This window comes from Haemaphysalis longicornis, unplaced genomic scaffold, assembly GCF_048455015.1.
Source record: "Haemaphysalis longicornis isolate Haplotype H1 unplaced genomic scaffold, Haemaphysalis longicornis Haplotype H1 scaffold_5, whole genome shotgun sequence".
NCBI lineage: Eukaryota > Metazoa > Arthropoda > Arachnida > Ixodida > Ixodidae > Haemaphysalis > Haemaphysalis longicornis.
Window position 1 is genome coordinate 76665402 of NW_027526385.1, and position 17664 is coordinate 76683065.

The following is a 17664-nucleotide window of genomic DNA, read 5'->3' on the forward strand; positions in this document are numbered from 1 at the left end:
GGTCAACTTGCTCTGCTGCGATAGTCTTGATACCACCAAGGAATGCCGTGGATTCAGCCAGAAAGAACAGTTTGCATTTCTTAGGTTCCTGTGGATGCGTACGATTTGTCAGACCTCGATCAACGATTCGTTTGATAGCTGCGTAGAGCTATGGAAGTCACTATCTGCGATGGGATGACTGAAATTTAAAGTTATCAGCTTTTTTTTTTTCAGAAAGGGGGGGGGGCTTTGCAATTTGCACTGTAGGTTTTAACCTCCTTGGTTTTAACTTGTGCAAATGCAAGAAACTACATTTCGGTCAGCAGAGCCATCACAGGTATTGTATTGGTAGTTAAATGAAACTAAAAATGCAGTTTCACTATTCTGATAAGGACTGTCTCAAACGTTTATATATACATAGATTTAATTAACCCTTCAGATGTTAATGACTTTGCTATGTTATACTTGCTTTCGCTTTTTTATCCACCAATCAAGTGGCATTTCGTCAGTGATCAGCGAGAAAAAAAAAAAAGCACAGTGACAGGAAATTGAAGTTTTTATTAATGAACAAGTCAACAGCAAAACACCAAAGAATTCCTTGCACGCTGGCACAAAAAAATGCACACTGCATAAAAGAAACTCAAAATAGTACGGCGCTACTGCTAAAAAATTAGTCTAAATTTTTGGTAAATACACAACTCTGTCCATCTTGTCAAGTATGTTTTGAACAAACATTCAAGGATAAAAACCTGCGTGTTCTGTAAACCGGATTCAGAGTAAAGCAACACAGTACATATACCTAGGCTTCCCTGGAAATAATTGCTACAATTAAATGAACAAAACGCGCGCTAACGAAATTTGGCCAGTTTTTGGTGTTCGTACATTGACGCACCATAAAAACAGGTGCTAAGAGCGTTTTTTTTTTTCAATGTTGGTCCCCAAAAATAATGCCGCACAAAGACGAAACAGAATACTGAAAGAGAAAAGAGCAAATATAAACAAGAACAATAATATTAAAAAGCATTACACAAAATATCACAAGAGGCTTTGAGAATGTTGACAGACAGCGAGAAATCGCCATCACAGCAAAAATATGACGATGCAGTAAGTTAAAAATAGCTGCCGGTGTTTTTAGAGCTAACAGTAGAGCGGTAGGAAAACAACTGCCGCGCTCTCCATACAATGTCAAACAACAATGACACAGCCTCTAACCAAATATGGTGACGGAGCATGGGCGCAAAATAAATTGAAGAAACAACTCTCGAAATCATTCCCCAAACAAGGAGATCACAGTTGCGAAGATCAGAGTTTTTGACACTGTTACACACAAGGCCACTGGTGAAACCTTTATAGCGGAAGCTACAAAATCTAGGGTCGCTGAAAACCACGGTAGTGACAGCGTGTCCATGTAACGAACCCTTTTAATTAAGAAATTGCACGACGAAAGCCTGTGGAAGTGCCACGGGTATTTTTGGCTAAGATGACATTGTGGTCGTAAACGTGGCAGACATGTTGACAAAGAGCCCATTCTACCGTCCACTCAGGCAAAGCTGTGAAAATGGTCCAGGTACGCAGGAAAGTATACGGTAGTAGGCACCTTGGATAGAAATGCATTTCAAATAAAATTGCGGGATTTATTTTTTTTTTCTCCCTGTTTTGCGACGCTTGACTGGTCTCGAATTTAACTTTTTCACAAAGGTTCCCATATTGGATTGGCCTCACTATTAGAAGAATTTGCACTGTGAGAAGAATTTGCACCGTGGTCTATCAAACACGGTAACCACCAATTTTGTCATTTCATCATTGAATTCCATGGGCATAAGATGACATCGTGAATTCAGCTCAAATGACCCTGCTGCGAGATAAAAAAGCAGCCCGCCTTCAACATTACAGAGCTACTAATAGGAGGCCGCGCTTATCTTAAAGGAGCACTGACACCAATTTTCGGCGTTAATATTATTGCACAGTTCGCTTCAACAGAATACCCTTGCTGAAATATGAGCGGCCTGCGACACGAAGAGCATAGTTCAATTGGATCTCATTTATCGCGCCGACAGAGCAGCGCACCGAGCGGCACTCAGCAAATGGACATCAGCGTGACATCACCCCGTGAGGTCAAAAGAAGTGACGCGACAGCACTCGTCAAAAACTCGTGACGTCACTTCACGCGCGCGGCCCCACGAGCGGCGAGCGGGCGCAACACCCCCTCAAACGGGCGCCGGTGACGTCCGCACAAGGCGGTGAGGTCAGGCCGGGATTCCGTCATATGCGCCGTTCGGGGTAAAAGCTCGGGAATTTGAAACAAACGATTTTCAGGCTGTTCAATGTAATTAATTACCGCGCGCTGAAGTATTTGAAGTGCTGTTTCAGGTTCGCGAGACCATTAAGCATCGATAAAAGCAATAAAAGTAACAAAATTTCCGTGTCAGTGCTCCTTTACCTTAAGAATGCTCTGCAGTTTCAGTGTAACTGACCAACTAAAGCTAACTTTCACGCAACGATATCCAAAACATAGGAAACAGCCCTTCCCCCAAAGCATCACATGTTAGAGGGAACAAAAGAAATGTTGTGGAGTGGGGTAATTTCCTGCCCCTCGAATCACTAACTTCACTGCTATGGGGTAATTTATGACTCCCACCCCTGGCCTAAGTAAAAAAAGCTGCGTCTATGGAGCATTGCTGTTTGCGAACATGCAAGTTCTGACCTTTCTGCCTAGCTCTGCTTGTGAATAAATGAAAATCACGCCGAAAGTTTGATCTAGCAGAGATTTCATACTGCGCTTGCCTTCAGCACGTAGTTCACAAAGGTGACAGCGCTCATGCATATTCACCAACTTAGCCCAAGGCAGTGCTAAATATTGTTTATTAACACAAACCCAACCCAGTACTACAAACATGCCGGCGGAAAAGTTTTCTAACAAAAGGAAACTGATTGGAAAGGGGAACTGAAATCAAGCAAAAGAAATCCAGCTGTCAATGGAGCCATCGTTGGATGCAGGCAACTTAAACAACACCCAAAACTCCCACAATATTTTTCCTCCAGACCAGAGGATAGTCTTAGTCTTTCCAAGCCATCGCAAACTTTCTTGAATTAGAAAAAAAAAAAAAAAAATCCCTAGGCAAACACACACCCGCACACAAGCTCAGCCATTGGAATTTGAGAAGAGCCACCCAACATCACAAAGCGGCTTATGCAATCCGTCCAAGCCAAGTCGTTCCCAACTCTTCAGCAACAAGAGAGGGGGGTAACTGCTAGCTCTGAAACCAAAGCCGCAATCAAAACAGACAAACCTAATCCCTGATACCCCACACCCTGCACCCGCTCAGCTGTTGAAGTCCTCCAGAAAGAGCTCCTCCACGTCGCGGAGCGACTCGTGCGATGCGTCGGAGTGGGGGCTCCAGCTGCGGTCCGAGTCGCTCTCGATCCCCTCCAGGAGCCGCGCCGTGCGCGTGCCGAACAGGAGCCCCTGGTAGGGGTTGGCGAGGCCCCCGCGCAACGGCGTCGACATGGCGATGGGGCGGCGGCCGCTGCTGCGCTGCCCCGAGGCGGCCAGGGTCTCGGCACAGCGTAGCCTCGAGCCCAGGTCGCCCAGGTTGCTTTGCAGGCCTTCGACCGTGCTGCCCATGCGGCGCAGCGTGTCGTGCAGGCTGCTCAGGGCCTGCGTGGCGTCCTCCGCCTTGCGCTTCCAGTCATCCCGCTCAGAGCTCGCCTCTGCGTACGGAGGGGGAGGAGACGGCGTAAACAAGCACAGCACCTCACAATGCCCTCAGAGACAGACAGATGCTGCGTTGCGCTGCTGAGCACGAGGTCGCGGGTTCGATTCCCGGCCGCGGCGGCCGCTTTTCTGATGGAGGCGGAAAGCAAAAACGCCCGTGTGGTCAAGATTTCGGCGCACGTTAAAGATCCCCAGGTGGTCAAAATTAATCCGGAGTCATCCACTACAGCGCGCCTCATCGCCTGCGTTGCGTCGGCGCGTTAAACCCCACAATCAATCAAATCAGACAGATGCTGAGGGAGGGATAGAGAGATGGTAAGAGATAATAGATCGACAGATGGTGAGGTAGCTAGAGACAGACAGAGAGACAGATAGAGGTACAGTCAAACCCGGCTATAACGAACCCAGATAGAGCGAATTATGCTATATATCGAACAAAAATAAATCAGTTACAGAAATACACGCGAAACATATTTTTTATAACGAAGTTCACATCTGGTACATCGAACTCGGCTAGCCTAGAATGGCCGCCAAAATGCACGGTCTCGGAGCGGCAATTGAGATGATTGGCCGTGACCACTGAGCAAAGGCCGCGACTGAGACTATGTGCCTCGTATGGAGCGACATGACGCCCGACACTTTCCGTAACTGTTTCCGAAGCGCGGGACTCACGACGGAACCCGCTCAGTCAGTAAGTCCGGACCAAGACGGCAGCTCTCCAACGTTTCCGATGCTGTGCCGAAAGCCTTTTAAGATTTTTTGAGTGTCGACGACAACATTTCTGTCACTGTAAGCCCCTCGGATGTGGACACTGTCAGCAACACCGTTGTAATGCTGATGAAAAGCACCGGGGAGGCAGAGGATGTTGCGAGTGAAAGCCGCCCGACGCTTAATGAAGTGCTTCCAGCAGTCGATGTCCTCCACCAATATTTCTTCGATATTGGAGGACACGGACATGAACTGATGCAAACAATGTCTCGTGTAAAGATTGCTGTGCTAGTTGAGGCTGCCAAAACAACAGGAAAAAAAAAAAAGCCGCTTTTTTTTAAGTCGGCAGTTAAGACGGAAAGTAGCTTTGTGCATGGTAATGACATACTTTATTTTCTTTGTTTCTGCATACGGGGATGGTGGGGGAAATTCCCCATATTGCGAACTCGCAAGAATAAGCTCGTTATAGGCGGGTTCGGCTATATCAAACTATTGGATATATCGAACTAATCGTGGCGCATATTGCAGTTCGCTATAACCGGATTTGACTGTAGTAAGTGCAACGGAGAAAGATACAAGTGCACAGACAGAGGTGGTGAAGGAGACAGACATACAGAAATAGACTAATAGACTGTAGCTTTTCATTTCAGAGACGCTTTTTCAAAATGAAACTGACAGCATGATGGCTGACTGAAGCGTGAGAAAAGCAGCCCATCTCACAATGTACAGAAGCTGTAGTCGGCCGAGAAAAACATTTACAGATGCTTCTCCGATGAGCCCTCACTGTTCGCATTTTTTGCGATGTCACAAACCGTAGCGCCCAAGAGCGTACAGGGCGCCGTCGCCTGTTTTCACGCTTCTGCTGCTTTCTGCCTTAGTAAGCCACTGCTGGTTGCGAGAATGGTGTATATTCAGATTCTGAGCACCGTAATCTACCGATACAGCCAACTTGTTTCCACCTTTTAGTGTCCCTTTAATATACAAGAAAGGTGGTGTTGAGATCATTTAGACAGGAAGATAGCCTGCATGGTTGACTTTGATGCTTTCTCCGTGAAGACGTCGCCGTTGTCAGATACATTCAAATTGGAATGGGGCTCAGAGCGACTCGGCATAAACCAGTTCCGAAGCTCCCCGTAGGGCCATGTGTCGAAAATCAGTCCACAGTTGCACCCCCCTGCACTCGACACAAACAGGGGCAGGCACGGGGCAAGTTGACTAGCCTGCCATCTGTTAACAGAAAGTTGAAGCAGTACTCCACCACTTGCAGTTGCTGCTATAAGTCAAAAGAAAACCCATGGAAAGTAAGTGTACAGTACCCAATTTAATGCCTCCAAATTAAAAAAGCAAGCTTTATTTTATTAAGGGGGGACACTGCTCTTAAAAAAAAACTTTTTTAATTTTTAAGTAAACTCTGTGAAACTTGTCAGTCTCGCTGCTTTTTCCACACTGATTTCAAATATGGCATTTTTTGAACAAGTCGATTAGTTCCCAAGGTAATTAGAGATAATTAGCCATTTTCGGAGGAACAATAGACAAAACAGTGCTAGCCATAAAACTAATCTTTACATTTTCCAATGCTACGAATCCTGGTGAGTGCAATAACAGAATCGGTTGTTTGATGCACCACACGGAACTAATTTTACAGCTCATTAAAGTTTGGTGGCGCCAGTGGCAAGGAACCATTTTGAATGCCCATTTCAAACACCAAAGTTTAATGAGCTGTAAAACTAGTTCCAAGCGGTGCATCAAAAAAACCGATTCTCTTATTGCGCTCACCAGGGTTCAGTGTTGGAAAGTGTAAAGATTACAGTCCTGCGGCCAACACTATTTTGTGTATTGTTCCTCCAAAAATGGCTAATTACCTCTAATAATCTCGGGAACATATTGAAAAACTGAAAAAATAATGCTATATTCGAAATCAGTGCGGAAAAAACAGCAAGACTGACAAGTTTCAGAGAGTTTACTTAAAGGTTAAAAGAAATAGTTTTAAGAGCCATGTCCCCCCCCTTAAGTTGTGATTACGAGCAAGTGTTTGGCAAAGTTCAGTCTTTGTCCCCAGCTAGGTGTTGCACCAGTACACTTGGCAACTGGGGTATGCAGTAGCCAACCGTTTTATCGGACTAAAAAATTCAGACTTGCTAGATATTCCGGACTTTCCCGAGGAACCACCAGTTGTCCCATAGGAGTAACGGCTCACATATTTTTAGCACTGCTCTTTTATTTGGACTATTTTTCGTTCTCCTCCAGGTCCGAAAAATCGGTCGGCTACTGTACTGAAGAACTCTGGGGCCCGATACGGCACACTGTCCGCAAAAATGGCAAACGAGCCCTCTAAAGGGGGAAAGTGGAACACACTCCAAGACGATTGATTATGAGGCTTAACGCGCCGACGCTACACAGGTGATGAGGTGCGCCATAATGGCGGGCTCCGGATTAATTTTGACCGCGTGGGGATCTTTAATGTGCGCCAACATCTTGAACACACGGGCGTTTTTGCTTTTCGCCTCTATCAGAAATGCGGCCGCTGCGACCAGGAATCGAACCCGCATTTTTGGGCTCAGCAGCACGACGCCTTAGCTACTGAGCCACCGGGGCAGGTACACCCAAGACGAAAAGCGAGAGCACGGAGGGAAGAGCGTGCTCACCGTCGAGCTTGCGCTTGAGCTCGTCCACGCAGCTGTGAGCCTGGAGGCGCCCCTTGGTGAGCACGAGTCCGCAGCCCTGGTCGCACGTGACCTGTCGCAGCGGGCACTGCGCCACGTGTGAGTCGAGGGCTCGCCGTGGGCACCGGTGTTCGCACGCCTCGTGCGGGCATCCCACCTCGTGGAACTCGCACGTGTTCACGTGGCTCACGTAGCTCTCCCTAGGCACACGGGCATTACAGCCCGCGTTGCGGCACTTCACCTGCGAGACGAACAAGCGAGGAGGTGCTTGTAACTAACCTAGCACACCAAAGTTGCGATGTGGCACGGGAGCTACAAAACCAGTGCACAAGTATACCCCACAGTCTTTGTCCAGAATCATCATCATCATCATCACCACCACCACCGGCACCACTGCAGATAGGGCATTATAACAGTGAGGCCGGCTTTCACGCCTGCTGAAGTGTGAGTACGAGGGGCTTATACATATGCACACCTCTTACTATACCCAGGGTTCGTTCGTACAGGCTTCAGAAGCAAAAATTCAAGGGTTTTCAAGGACCCGAAAACACAATTTCAAAGTCCCCATCTAATGTTTTATCTGGGATTATAACTTTTTCAACACATTGCAAGTTTTTTATTGCACAATACCTAAGCACATTAGTGCACATTTAGGTAGATAGGCGCCAATGGGTTCGTGAATGCTCCCCCAGCTTTATCTTTTATTTCATGGTTGGTATTTACAGGTTTGTATTTTTTCTTGGTGCTTTGCTCAGGCTGTTTGATTTTTAATGTTGCCTGCATTGTCAGCAAGAGTATCAGCTGAAATAACATCCGCAAGTGTAGCTGCAAGGAAGGAAGAACTATGTACACATCCACCGTTTGCACATAAAAGCAAACGGAGTAGTAGCGTATGAGGCATAGCAAACATGCAATGAGCGAGCGTCCATAGACTAGATGGAAGATGCAAGATAGAGAACAGAAGCTGGCTTTCACTGGCTTGTATCGTGACATGGATTGGATTGAGAAGTGCCTCCTCCCAATGTTGTCTCGCAATGATGAACATTCACCAAACTTGTAATTCCCTCCATACACTGAAACTTGATTGTTACAATGCTTTCTTACATTTGCTAAGACCTAAAATTTATGCCAAAGACTATATTCTTGTGAAAAGACAGGGCCATTGATTCTGTCCAGAAAAATCAAGGGTTTTCAAGGACGATTAAATCCAGGACTTTCCAGGCCTTGAAAGTGACACTTAATTTCAAGGGTTTTCAAGGACCTGTGCGAACCCTGTATACGATTTTAAAGGTATTAGTTAGTCTTGAGCTACCAAAGCAAAAAATATTGGTGTAACTTGCACAAATGGTGCAAGACTGGAGAAACAGCAGAGCTGGGGGTCAACCTGCTTCTTTCCTTCTGGAATCCGCCGTCAGTGGGAGGGACCGACCGGAACAGCCTTGGAAAATCCACCTAAACTTGGCCTCGACCCCTCAACACTAAGCCTAACCAAGCAAGAACATTGTGAAACCTTACAAAACTTAGCAACAAAACTCGAAGAAACTAGGTGTCACCCCCAGCTTTGCTGTTTCTCCAGCCTTGCTCCACTAGCGCTTGCTGTCCAAAATTTTTAATTGAAAACACACTACAGTAGCCGACCGATTTTTCGGACCTAAGGGGGGGGGGGGGGGGGAAACGAAAAATAGGCCAAATAAAAGAGCAGCCCGAAAAATCCGCGAGCCATCACTACTCCTACGGGACAACTGGCGGTTCCTCGGGAAAGTCCGGAATATCCAGTAAGTCTGAATAGTTGGAGTCCGAAAAAACGGTTGGCTTCTGTACTACATGTACACACTATACACACCAATATTGTGCGTATGTTACTCCTTTCACCCTTTCTTGTCCCCATTGTGTTGTGCCGTTCGCCCCCAATCTATCTCAGGAGGGCAGAGATGTTACAAGGCTATTTGCTCAGGTCCAGTGCCCTAGAGTGGCACTGATAGTTGTGTTGAGCTGCAATGCGCCTGCCAAAAGCACAAAGCTGCCGCATCAGAAAAACAATGTCCTGGGTAAATGGCACAGCACGTTTCTTTGTCTCCCACGGGCCTGATGGCCAACTTCTGTTCACAGCAGTCTTCCAAATACCACCAGGCCATGTGAACCTCTATCAAGTGCGACGGGGTGTTTGCATTAGAACTCTGTTAAAACTGAACCACTGCCGCACATGGACAGTCCCCGTCCTGTATCATCTAAGCCGTTCGTCGCCCCCAAATATTCTCATGCCATTCCTCGAATTACTTTTCCGTCTGCCATAATTTTCAACCCAGTCTCGGTGGCCATCCTATCACTGACATGGTTCAACTGTTAGCAGTGTTTTGCATCACGCGGAAAGGCAAAACTCCCCTTTCTGTTTACTCCAGCAACAACGTCTCGTACACGAGCTTTCTTTTTAATGTATGGTGCTTGCTTCCCGTTTCTAAACTGACTGGGCCGTGGAAAGACAGAAGGGGAAACCAACATTTGCTACGTCAAGAAATTTTGTTATTCTACGATTTGTTTGTTACCAGGTTCTGCAGAGGTAGGCGGCAGTGCCCCAAATTTGCCCGCCCCAGAGCATGCACAACAAGAGTTTTGCATCAAACTTTTGGTCCACGCAAGAAAGAACCTGATTTCAAGCACACCGCAAGTGAACAGAAAAGGTTGGAAGGAAAGATAGAAAACCAGACGCTGTAAGAGAAGATCACAGGGCAAAGCACAGGAGGCTTTTGACTGTACTCATTGATTTGACTGATTGTGAGGTTTAACGCGCTGACGCTACACAGGCGATGAGGGGCGCTGTAGTGGAGGGCTCCGGATTAATTTTGACCACCTGGGGATTTTTTTACGTGCGCCGGAATTTCAAACACGCGGCCATTTTCGCTTTTCCGTCGGAAAAGCGGCCGCCGCAGCCGGGAATCGAACCTGCAACCTTTGGCTAAGCAGCACAACGCCTTGGCCACTGAGCCACCGCGGCGGGTCTTAGACTGTACTCAGGTTCTTCCCTGTGGTTGTTGTACTAACTAGGACCAATGGGATTTTTTATGATGTGCTATTTTCAGCACAAGTTCATCTCTACTTGGAAAGGCTGCCGGGCAGTTGCTGCATCACGCGATAAACTGCTTAGCTTGCCGAGTGCCACGCAATCTGAAAGGAACACCGTGCCACTGCAGCGCACAAACATGGTGAAGAACAGTGCCTCGCGCCATTCTGCTTTGAGTCTTGAAGCAATTTGGTATTTGAGATACGCAGAGTCCTGCAACACTAAAAAACAGAAGATGAAAGATGAAGGCAGATGCAGTAACTTAACACTGTACTTGCCATGTCAGCTAAACTCCCCTACTCCCGGTATCAGCTAAACTTCAAGTGTATTATGCTTTATTTTCGTCACAACTAAGTTATTGTTACCTTGTGTGGGCGGCCACAACTGAAATGAACACGAATAGGCTTCTAGTAAGGCAAAAACTAATGGTACGGTGCATTGGGAATCTCGAATGTGTGTCCACCATAAAAACGTGCCTTTTTAACATACAACATTGTTCGTGTTGACCATATGTACGAATTCCGGCTGCTGTGCACCGTTTATTTCTCTCGTGTTGCGGTGGTAAATTAGGTACAATCCAGCATGTTATGAGCATAAACGAACAGATACACGCACCCACAACACTGAACTGTGGATACTACCGTATTTCCATACAAATTATAAAGTGCAATCTTTAGCACATAATCTCCCGATAACAGCTAACAATTACAAGCCAACCACCAGTTTTTCCAAGAAACGATTGACTTCATCCTTGTGCGACCATAAGTAAACTTTGTTGTGGTTTATTTTCCCCCTTTTTTGTTGTTGACTGATTGATTGATTGATTGTAGGGTTTAACGCGCGATGAGGCGCGCCGTAGTGGAGGGCTCCGGATTAATTTTGACCACCTGGGAATCTTTATCGTGCGCCAAAATCTCGTACACACGTGCGTTTTTGCTTTTCGCCTCCATCAGAAAAGCGGCCTCCGCGGCCGGGAATCGAACCCGCGACCTCGTGCTCAGCAGCGCAACGCCTTAGCTGCTGAGCCACCGCGGCGGTCCCTTTTTTTTTTGTTGTACTGTTTAATGTATTATGAGGTATTACGTTGTACTATCTTTGACCTACCCTTGAAATGCACGCCACTGTAATTTTGTGATGTGTGTGCTTTAGCTTTTGTAATTTTTTCAAATATTGTGCTGTTTACAGGACTACGCGCTGCTTTCATGCGCTGTCCGCTGTGCCTTGCAACAGTTCCCTGGCCTATGTCAAGCTACTGCAGTAGCTGTTAGATGGGGAACCGTCCAGTGTTTTCGGGAACAAACTGACACTTGCCAAAAAGGGCGAGTTATGTTAATTCCTCACCAGACGAGTTTTCGTTGAACTTTGGACTATGTCCAGTGTTTCTACCAATTATTTACAGCCCGTTGCAGGATAACAATGCTGCCTGCACACAGGAAAAAGGTCATCTTGGTGCAGAACAGAGCAAATAGACAAACAACCAAGGAAAAAAATTCTGCATAAATTCCAAGAACTGTCTACTAATGCGTAGCATTCTTATGCCGCTTGTCCTGAGTACGAGTTTCTTTTTTTTTTTCCAGCCAAATTTTTTGGTTTTTCTATATCCTGTCTGACCAATTATCTCCATTTACCCTATTACAACGATTACAGGTGGAACTTTCACGAAATAAGCATTGTGTAAATGCAAAGCATTATTTGGTTTGCCATTTTCTGTAATGCATTTTTTTTATTAAGTTTTGTTCTAATTTCGCTCAACCAATGAACTATATTTACCCTATTATAACGATTACATTTGGAACTTCCGCGAAATCTGCATTACTGTGTAAATGCATGGCATTACAAGGTTTGCCATATTCAGCATTTTTTATATTGATCTTAATTTTTCAAAATTCTGTCCAACCAATTATCCGCATTTACACTATTATAACGATTACAGGTGTATCTTTTGCAATATCTGCATTTTTGTGAAAATGCGGGGCGTTGCACAGTCCTGGCTGTGGGGGTATTGTTACGAATCGGCCCGCCGCCGTACTTTCCCCGCATCACTCCTCGGCTGTGCGGTGAAGCCATTGCGTGTGCCTTTGGAAACAGGCCCCATCTTGTCGGTGAATCATATTTTCATGCCGGGACAAGCCTGGGTCTCCGTTTCAAAACTTCGGTGGCTGCCGGCGAGGCTCGTCTCAACGCTCTTCAAGGACACAGAGGCCCCGTGATCACAGCGGAGTCCTCTTCTCTCCCCTCTCTCGGACTCAACGTGCGCCGATGCTATCGACTGCTCACAAACTCTGGAAAGAGAGTTGTGTGTGTGACGTTCGTGGAGTGTTGCCGCTTGTCGGCGTTTTGACCGTTGCGCTTTTGGATATAAATAGAGGCCCCGCAAGCGCTATAACCCATTCCTGTTTGAGCAGTGAATCCATGCTGTCACTCTGCTCGAGTCCTGTACTGTTACCTCGCCCGTCGGGGCATTGTTCTTTGGCTTCGGCTCACCTGTCGCTATGAAGTAAACAGTTACGTTGGCCTACGGCTTCTGGACTTCTTCACGGCTGCAACAGCGGCTGGCCGCTCGCTCTACACCAGAGCTCGGCTCGGGTCGGCCCACCCGGTCGCAACAGTATACACGGCAAACAATGCTACGCATTAAAACAGCGCCCGTTCGGCGCATTTCTTCCTCCGTCTGCTGTTCCCCCGCTTTGTGCTGTTCAACACCCAGATGAACACCTACCAACTCACCCAACTTTCTATACTGTCACAATGTGGGAAGGGCTGGCACTGCCAGATAGGACCGGAAGACTAGATAAAAAGGGGCTTGAAGACAAAAGTACACGTTTGGTTGATTAAAATACTGCTTTGTCCTGATAACAGTGACACCAATTTCATCGCCCACTTCAAACAAATAATGGAGATACTAGTGGGAAAAACAGATGGAGCAGTGGCAACTCCCCAGCCACTTTCGAACAGTTTCTCTACGGCGTCACAGAATCTTGTTTGTGCAATTGGCGGTTGCCAACCTAAGCCACCCCCAAGAAACGGACTGGGCAATCGCTTCTAGCTCCGCTTGATCGTATCAACTTGAATGTGGAAGTGCAGTTAACGCAACGATAACTACGTCTCTACTGCTGGCCCACATTATGTCACTGCAGCGGGAAATTTAAGCTGTTTCAGTACTTCTGTGTCGTTGCTTAAAGCAACATCTCTCGTGACAGGAATGGAGCCGAGTGAGCTGCCCCAGGCTAGCTCTTTCAAATTGAGCGAAGATGTACTTTGTCCTCACGGCCCCTTTAAAAAGACCCTGCAACACTTTCGTCCTTTCTCTAAACCTTAAATGCTTCCAGAACATGGTCAACAAACACACGATACTTAGATTAAGGGGTCGCAAGGTAGCTCAGCCAAAAATTACCGCCCTATGCCCATCAGATAACTTGCAAACTTGCTTGAAAGATTTTTCTCCCTTTCCCGGTCTTGGCGCTCTTCATCCGCTGGAACTACGTCATTACAGCGGTGTAGTGGCTATTGGCCAGCCTTCCTTCAGTAGCCACTGTAAAAAGAAATCCCCAAAGGCAACGCCCAAACGGAAGGCACAAAGGAAAGAGTGAAACCATTTGTCAGAAGTGTTACAGGGCCCCTTGAAGGAGGAGTGCAGCCGTCCGAGACGAGGACGCCAAGAGGAGGATGGTGAGCGGAAGAGGAGGACGTACCTTGAGGTGGCTGAGCATGTTCTGCAGGAGGGGCAGGGCGGGCATGAAGGCGGCGATGGCGCGCTTGCGGCACACGGGACAGCTGTTGTTCTTGCGCACCCACTCGGTGATGCAGCGGCGGCAGAAGACGTGCCGGCAGTGGCACTCGACCGGCTCGTGCAGCACCGAGTGGCAGATCACGCAGATCAGCTCCTCGTCCGGCCGGGGGTCATAGTCCTCCAGGCTCAGCTCCGGCACTGCTGCATGACCGACGCATTAAAAGGGACAACAGACAACCCACTTGCAAGGGGTACCGTCCCAAGTGAAACGGCATCACTTGAAGCACCTTTCACTGAAAGGGCTTCCCTCATAGGGCCCTAAAACATTTGAAAGCAGAATTTTTTACACCTACCAGCTTCACGTATGCTGTCAAAATGCAGTGAAACCGGTAAGTTAACCACTGGGCCCCCTTAAAAGCCCGATGGGTATGGGTTAGCAGCAGCGGGTAACAACAACACGTGCAGCCAACTGGAAAGAAAAAAAAAAGCGGGCCATCTCCACTAACGTGAAACCTAGGGAGAGGCGAAGCATGCAGTGTATAAATGTGTTCTTGGCCCCTTGGCATTTTTGCCAACAGAGATGAAACAGTTGGGGGGTACCGGGTTACAGCTTTGCTGTAAAAGTCTCTGGTCTTTGAAGCATGAAGCTGTCTAGCGAGAGGCGTACACGAGTGTCCCGGTGTTTTTTTAGTACGCATTACATTCTAGCGCAAGGCTTAAACGCGTGTCCCGGTATTTTAGTAACGTGACTACATGAAATTACAATTACGACGACGACAGGAGACTCCAACAGCTCCAGCCCCTAAAAAATGTGTTGGCACACAGTGCACAACACTTGCAAGGAAAAAAGGTTCGATAGGAATTTACACAAGTATTACAGCCCCATTTCGAAGCAAAAAAGGAAAATAAACCAAACGAATTTAGGTACCCACAGCATGCAAAAAACATTCCATTTCGCCTTCCCTGGTCACCTCATTAAGAGACAGGAAGGCAAATGCACACGTGAGATTGGGAGATTGGAAATAAATATAAAAGGAAAGAAGTGATAACCTAACCTTCCAATTTAAGCACAACAGAAAACAATTAGAATTTCGCTGCTGCATGAAGCAAAAAACGAACCAGGAGAGAAAAACCCCTTCCCATGGTCCGAATCTAACCTTGCGTTATGAAACAGGCGTGTATTTGATTTTGCTACCACCACATTCGGGGAGCACAGCATTTTCTTTGGGTTCATACCACCACAGGTGTTGGCTTTGGAATATGGCTGAGTTGAGGTGATCTTTAGGGGTTTGGATCTTGTATTTTAGAAGGGTGGATTGTGGACCGATTTAACTCAGTCTGCATGAAGGAAGCTTCGATTTTTAACCATCTTCTATTAGAAAAGGGGCAGACTTAAGGAAGGCCAAGTTAAAAGCTAGTGAAGACCATCAGGTCCGCTGTTTTTTTTTTAATTGCGATAGTATGCCCGTTGGCATAAATACTGCGTCACAGGTATATATTAACCCCCGTTTCGCGAAGAAACTCAAGCAGGGAGCGATGATGGGGTCCCCAAATCCACCGATGAAGGTCAGGTGGTCTGCCGCTGTTTCCTCAGCCTTCGCATCTTAATTACGAAGGCAGGCGAATTTTTGAGCAACCCTGCCTCCTTTTCTCATTGGCGGCTGGACGCATCTACATTAGCTTCCCAGGTGCAGAGGCCAGCCCACTGACTCCGCATTACTCGGCCACTTTCTCTCAAGCGGTGCGTCAGCTGGTGTACGAACGGTACTGCTACCCACTGCGACCTGAGTTGGCTGGCGTCATCTCCTTTTGGAGAATGGGTACCCGCCCTAACTGTCTTGATAAGGCTTTCAGCAGCAGCAGGCGCAACAGGTTCCTGAGGGAACCCAGAACATCACAGGCGGGCCACTTGCGCATCCATGCTTTCAGCAACCCTGTGCGGACATGACTTGTCTAGGGAGCTGCACAAACAGTTTATTATTATACTGCGCCTGACCAGCTTTGAGTGCGTCGAACTACAACTTAAAATCTGCTGTTTAGAGTGGGGTCAATATTCCCAGCATGCGTGCTCGTCACTCAACTGCAGGTGCACATATAACAGCTGCACGCTGCCAGGTTTTGTAGTTATGCCTGATTCAGTGCGCGCGGAAAAAGTGAGTCAGGCACTCGAGAAAAGCTTGTTGGTTGCAGGCAGTGAAAGACACAAGTAAAAAAAAAAAAAAACAGAGGTCACTAACTTGTGCGAACAAATGAACCCACTTCCTCGTTGCTCTCGTTTGGGTTTGCTTGTTACCCCGTTATTGCGTTCACATCAGTAAACCTTTAAGGCTGTAAAATTGCCTGTTTCATGGGCGAGAATCATGGGAGGAAATTCTTTGCTGGAAATGAAAGTGTGTCAGGGTGCACATCCAGGACTCCTTTGGTGTAATTGTGCGTCGTTCGACATCATGCTGAGAATTATTGCAAGCAATTGGTAGAAATGCGTGATGTCTTTGATCTGCAGTAGGAATTTATTTTCGACCCAATCTGCACGAAAGAAAGTATCACCTCAAAAATGCTCTACAAGGAGCCCTTTGAAGTAAGGAGCGTCAAAAATGCATGATGTCTTTGATCTGCAGTAAGAATTTATTTTCGACCCAATCTGCACGAAAGAGAGTATCACCTCAAAAATGTTCTACAAGGAGCCCTTTGAAGTAAGGAGCGTCAAAATCTGGGGGGAAAAAAGTCTGAGTAGTTCAGCAATGAACCATTAAAAAAAAATGTTAAGCGGAAACGCGGCAGATATTTTTGGAGAAAGCATAAAGCCTAGGCAGCACGAGTATGACACCAACTAGCATCGCATTAGTACACTTATTTTCACACGTAACAAAATTAGTCACCGTTCACTCTAGCTCGTTCCAAGCGTTCTTCCTTTAGTGATCACTAAGGAATCCCCAGACATTTTTTCCAACCGCTCACGTTCAGTTCGCGGAGAGGGCTGCAGTACTGTGACAACAGCGGATGCAATTGAGGGGGGGAAAAATCGCATAGAAAGCACACGCACGGGCCGCTGAAATAGCCAGGCAATCCTACCCCAGTCCCCCACAGACCTCTCACCACAGTTCGCTGCGCAGAGGAACGAACACGCGCATTGAGCTTAGCCGTTCGACTGGACATTTCCAGCTTGAACGTAAAAAACACAGACGGTAAAAAAGAAAGTACAGACACAATGCTGGGAAAGTTCATCTGCTTGAACGCAAAAGACGGAAGAAAAGGAAACACGGAGCACTGTGTCCGTGTTTTCCACCGTCCCTGGTTTTTACGTTCATGCTTAAGTTTCCAGTCAACATGAACAAACTCGCCATATCCCAAGCAATTCTTAGCCGCTAGTTAATTTGTTGTCTTTGCGCACGGCGACGGCTAAAAACCGCGCGGTATCACAGACGCCAGATAACGCTCCGAACGAAAGTTTAAGCGCGGTCGTCGGCGAAGTGAGTCAACAACCAGAACGGCAGTTTGAAGAAACTTACATGACGCAGAAGACGTCGACCTGCGCCGTGCCATTCCTCGGAGTCGTCGGGAAAGCCCGCTTCGATGCAAGCGCGACAGTTCGCCGAACACGGGGGGGGGCAAGAACCAAGAGACGGACGCAGACGACCCCGTCGAGAACCGCCTGCGAATGCGAAGCGGTTGAATTCGAACAGCAGACGCCACAGCAGACGATAGCACACGTTCGGCCAACATAGATGGAACGCGATAAAAATTTGCCGTCCGTACAGCCGCACGTGAAGCCAAACTGGCAACTCACTTGGCAGCACGATCACCTGGAACA

The 17664-nt window shown here is 47.1% G+C and overlaps 1 protein-coding gene across 1 annotated transcript; it reads right to left on the reverse strand.

Moving 5' to 3' along the window:
- Positions 1 to 517: 517 nt before the first annotated feature.
- On the reverse strand, positions 518 to 17664 carry LOC144138452 (RING finger protein 151-like; the record flags this gene model as incomplete). The annotated part of the gene is given in 6 exon segments (XM_077670734.1): positions 518 to 1898; positions 2420 to 3690; positions 7048 to 7306; positions 13816 to 14054; positions 17363 to 17505; positions 17641 to 17664. Coding segments are annotated over 4 exon segments (921 nt in total). The 3' UTR covers positions 518 to 1898; positions 2420 to 3301.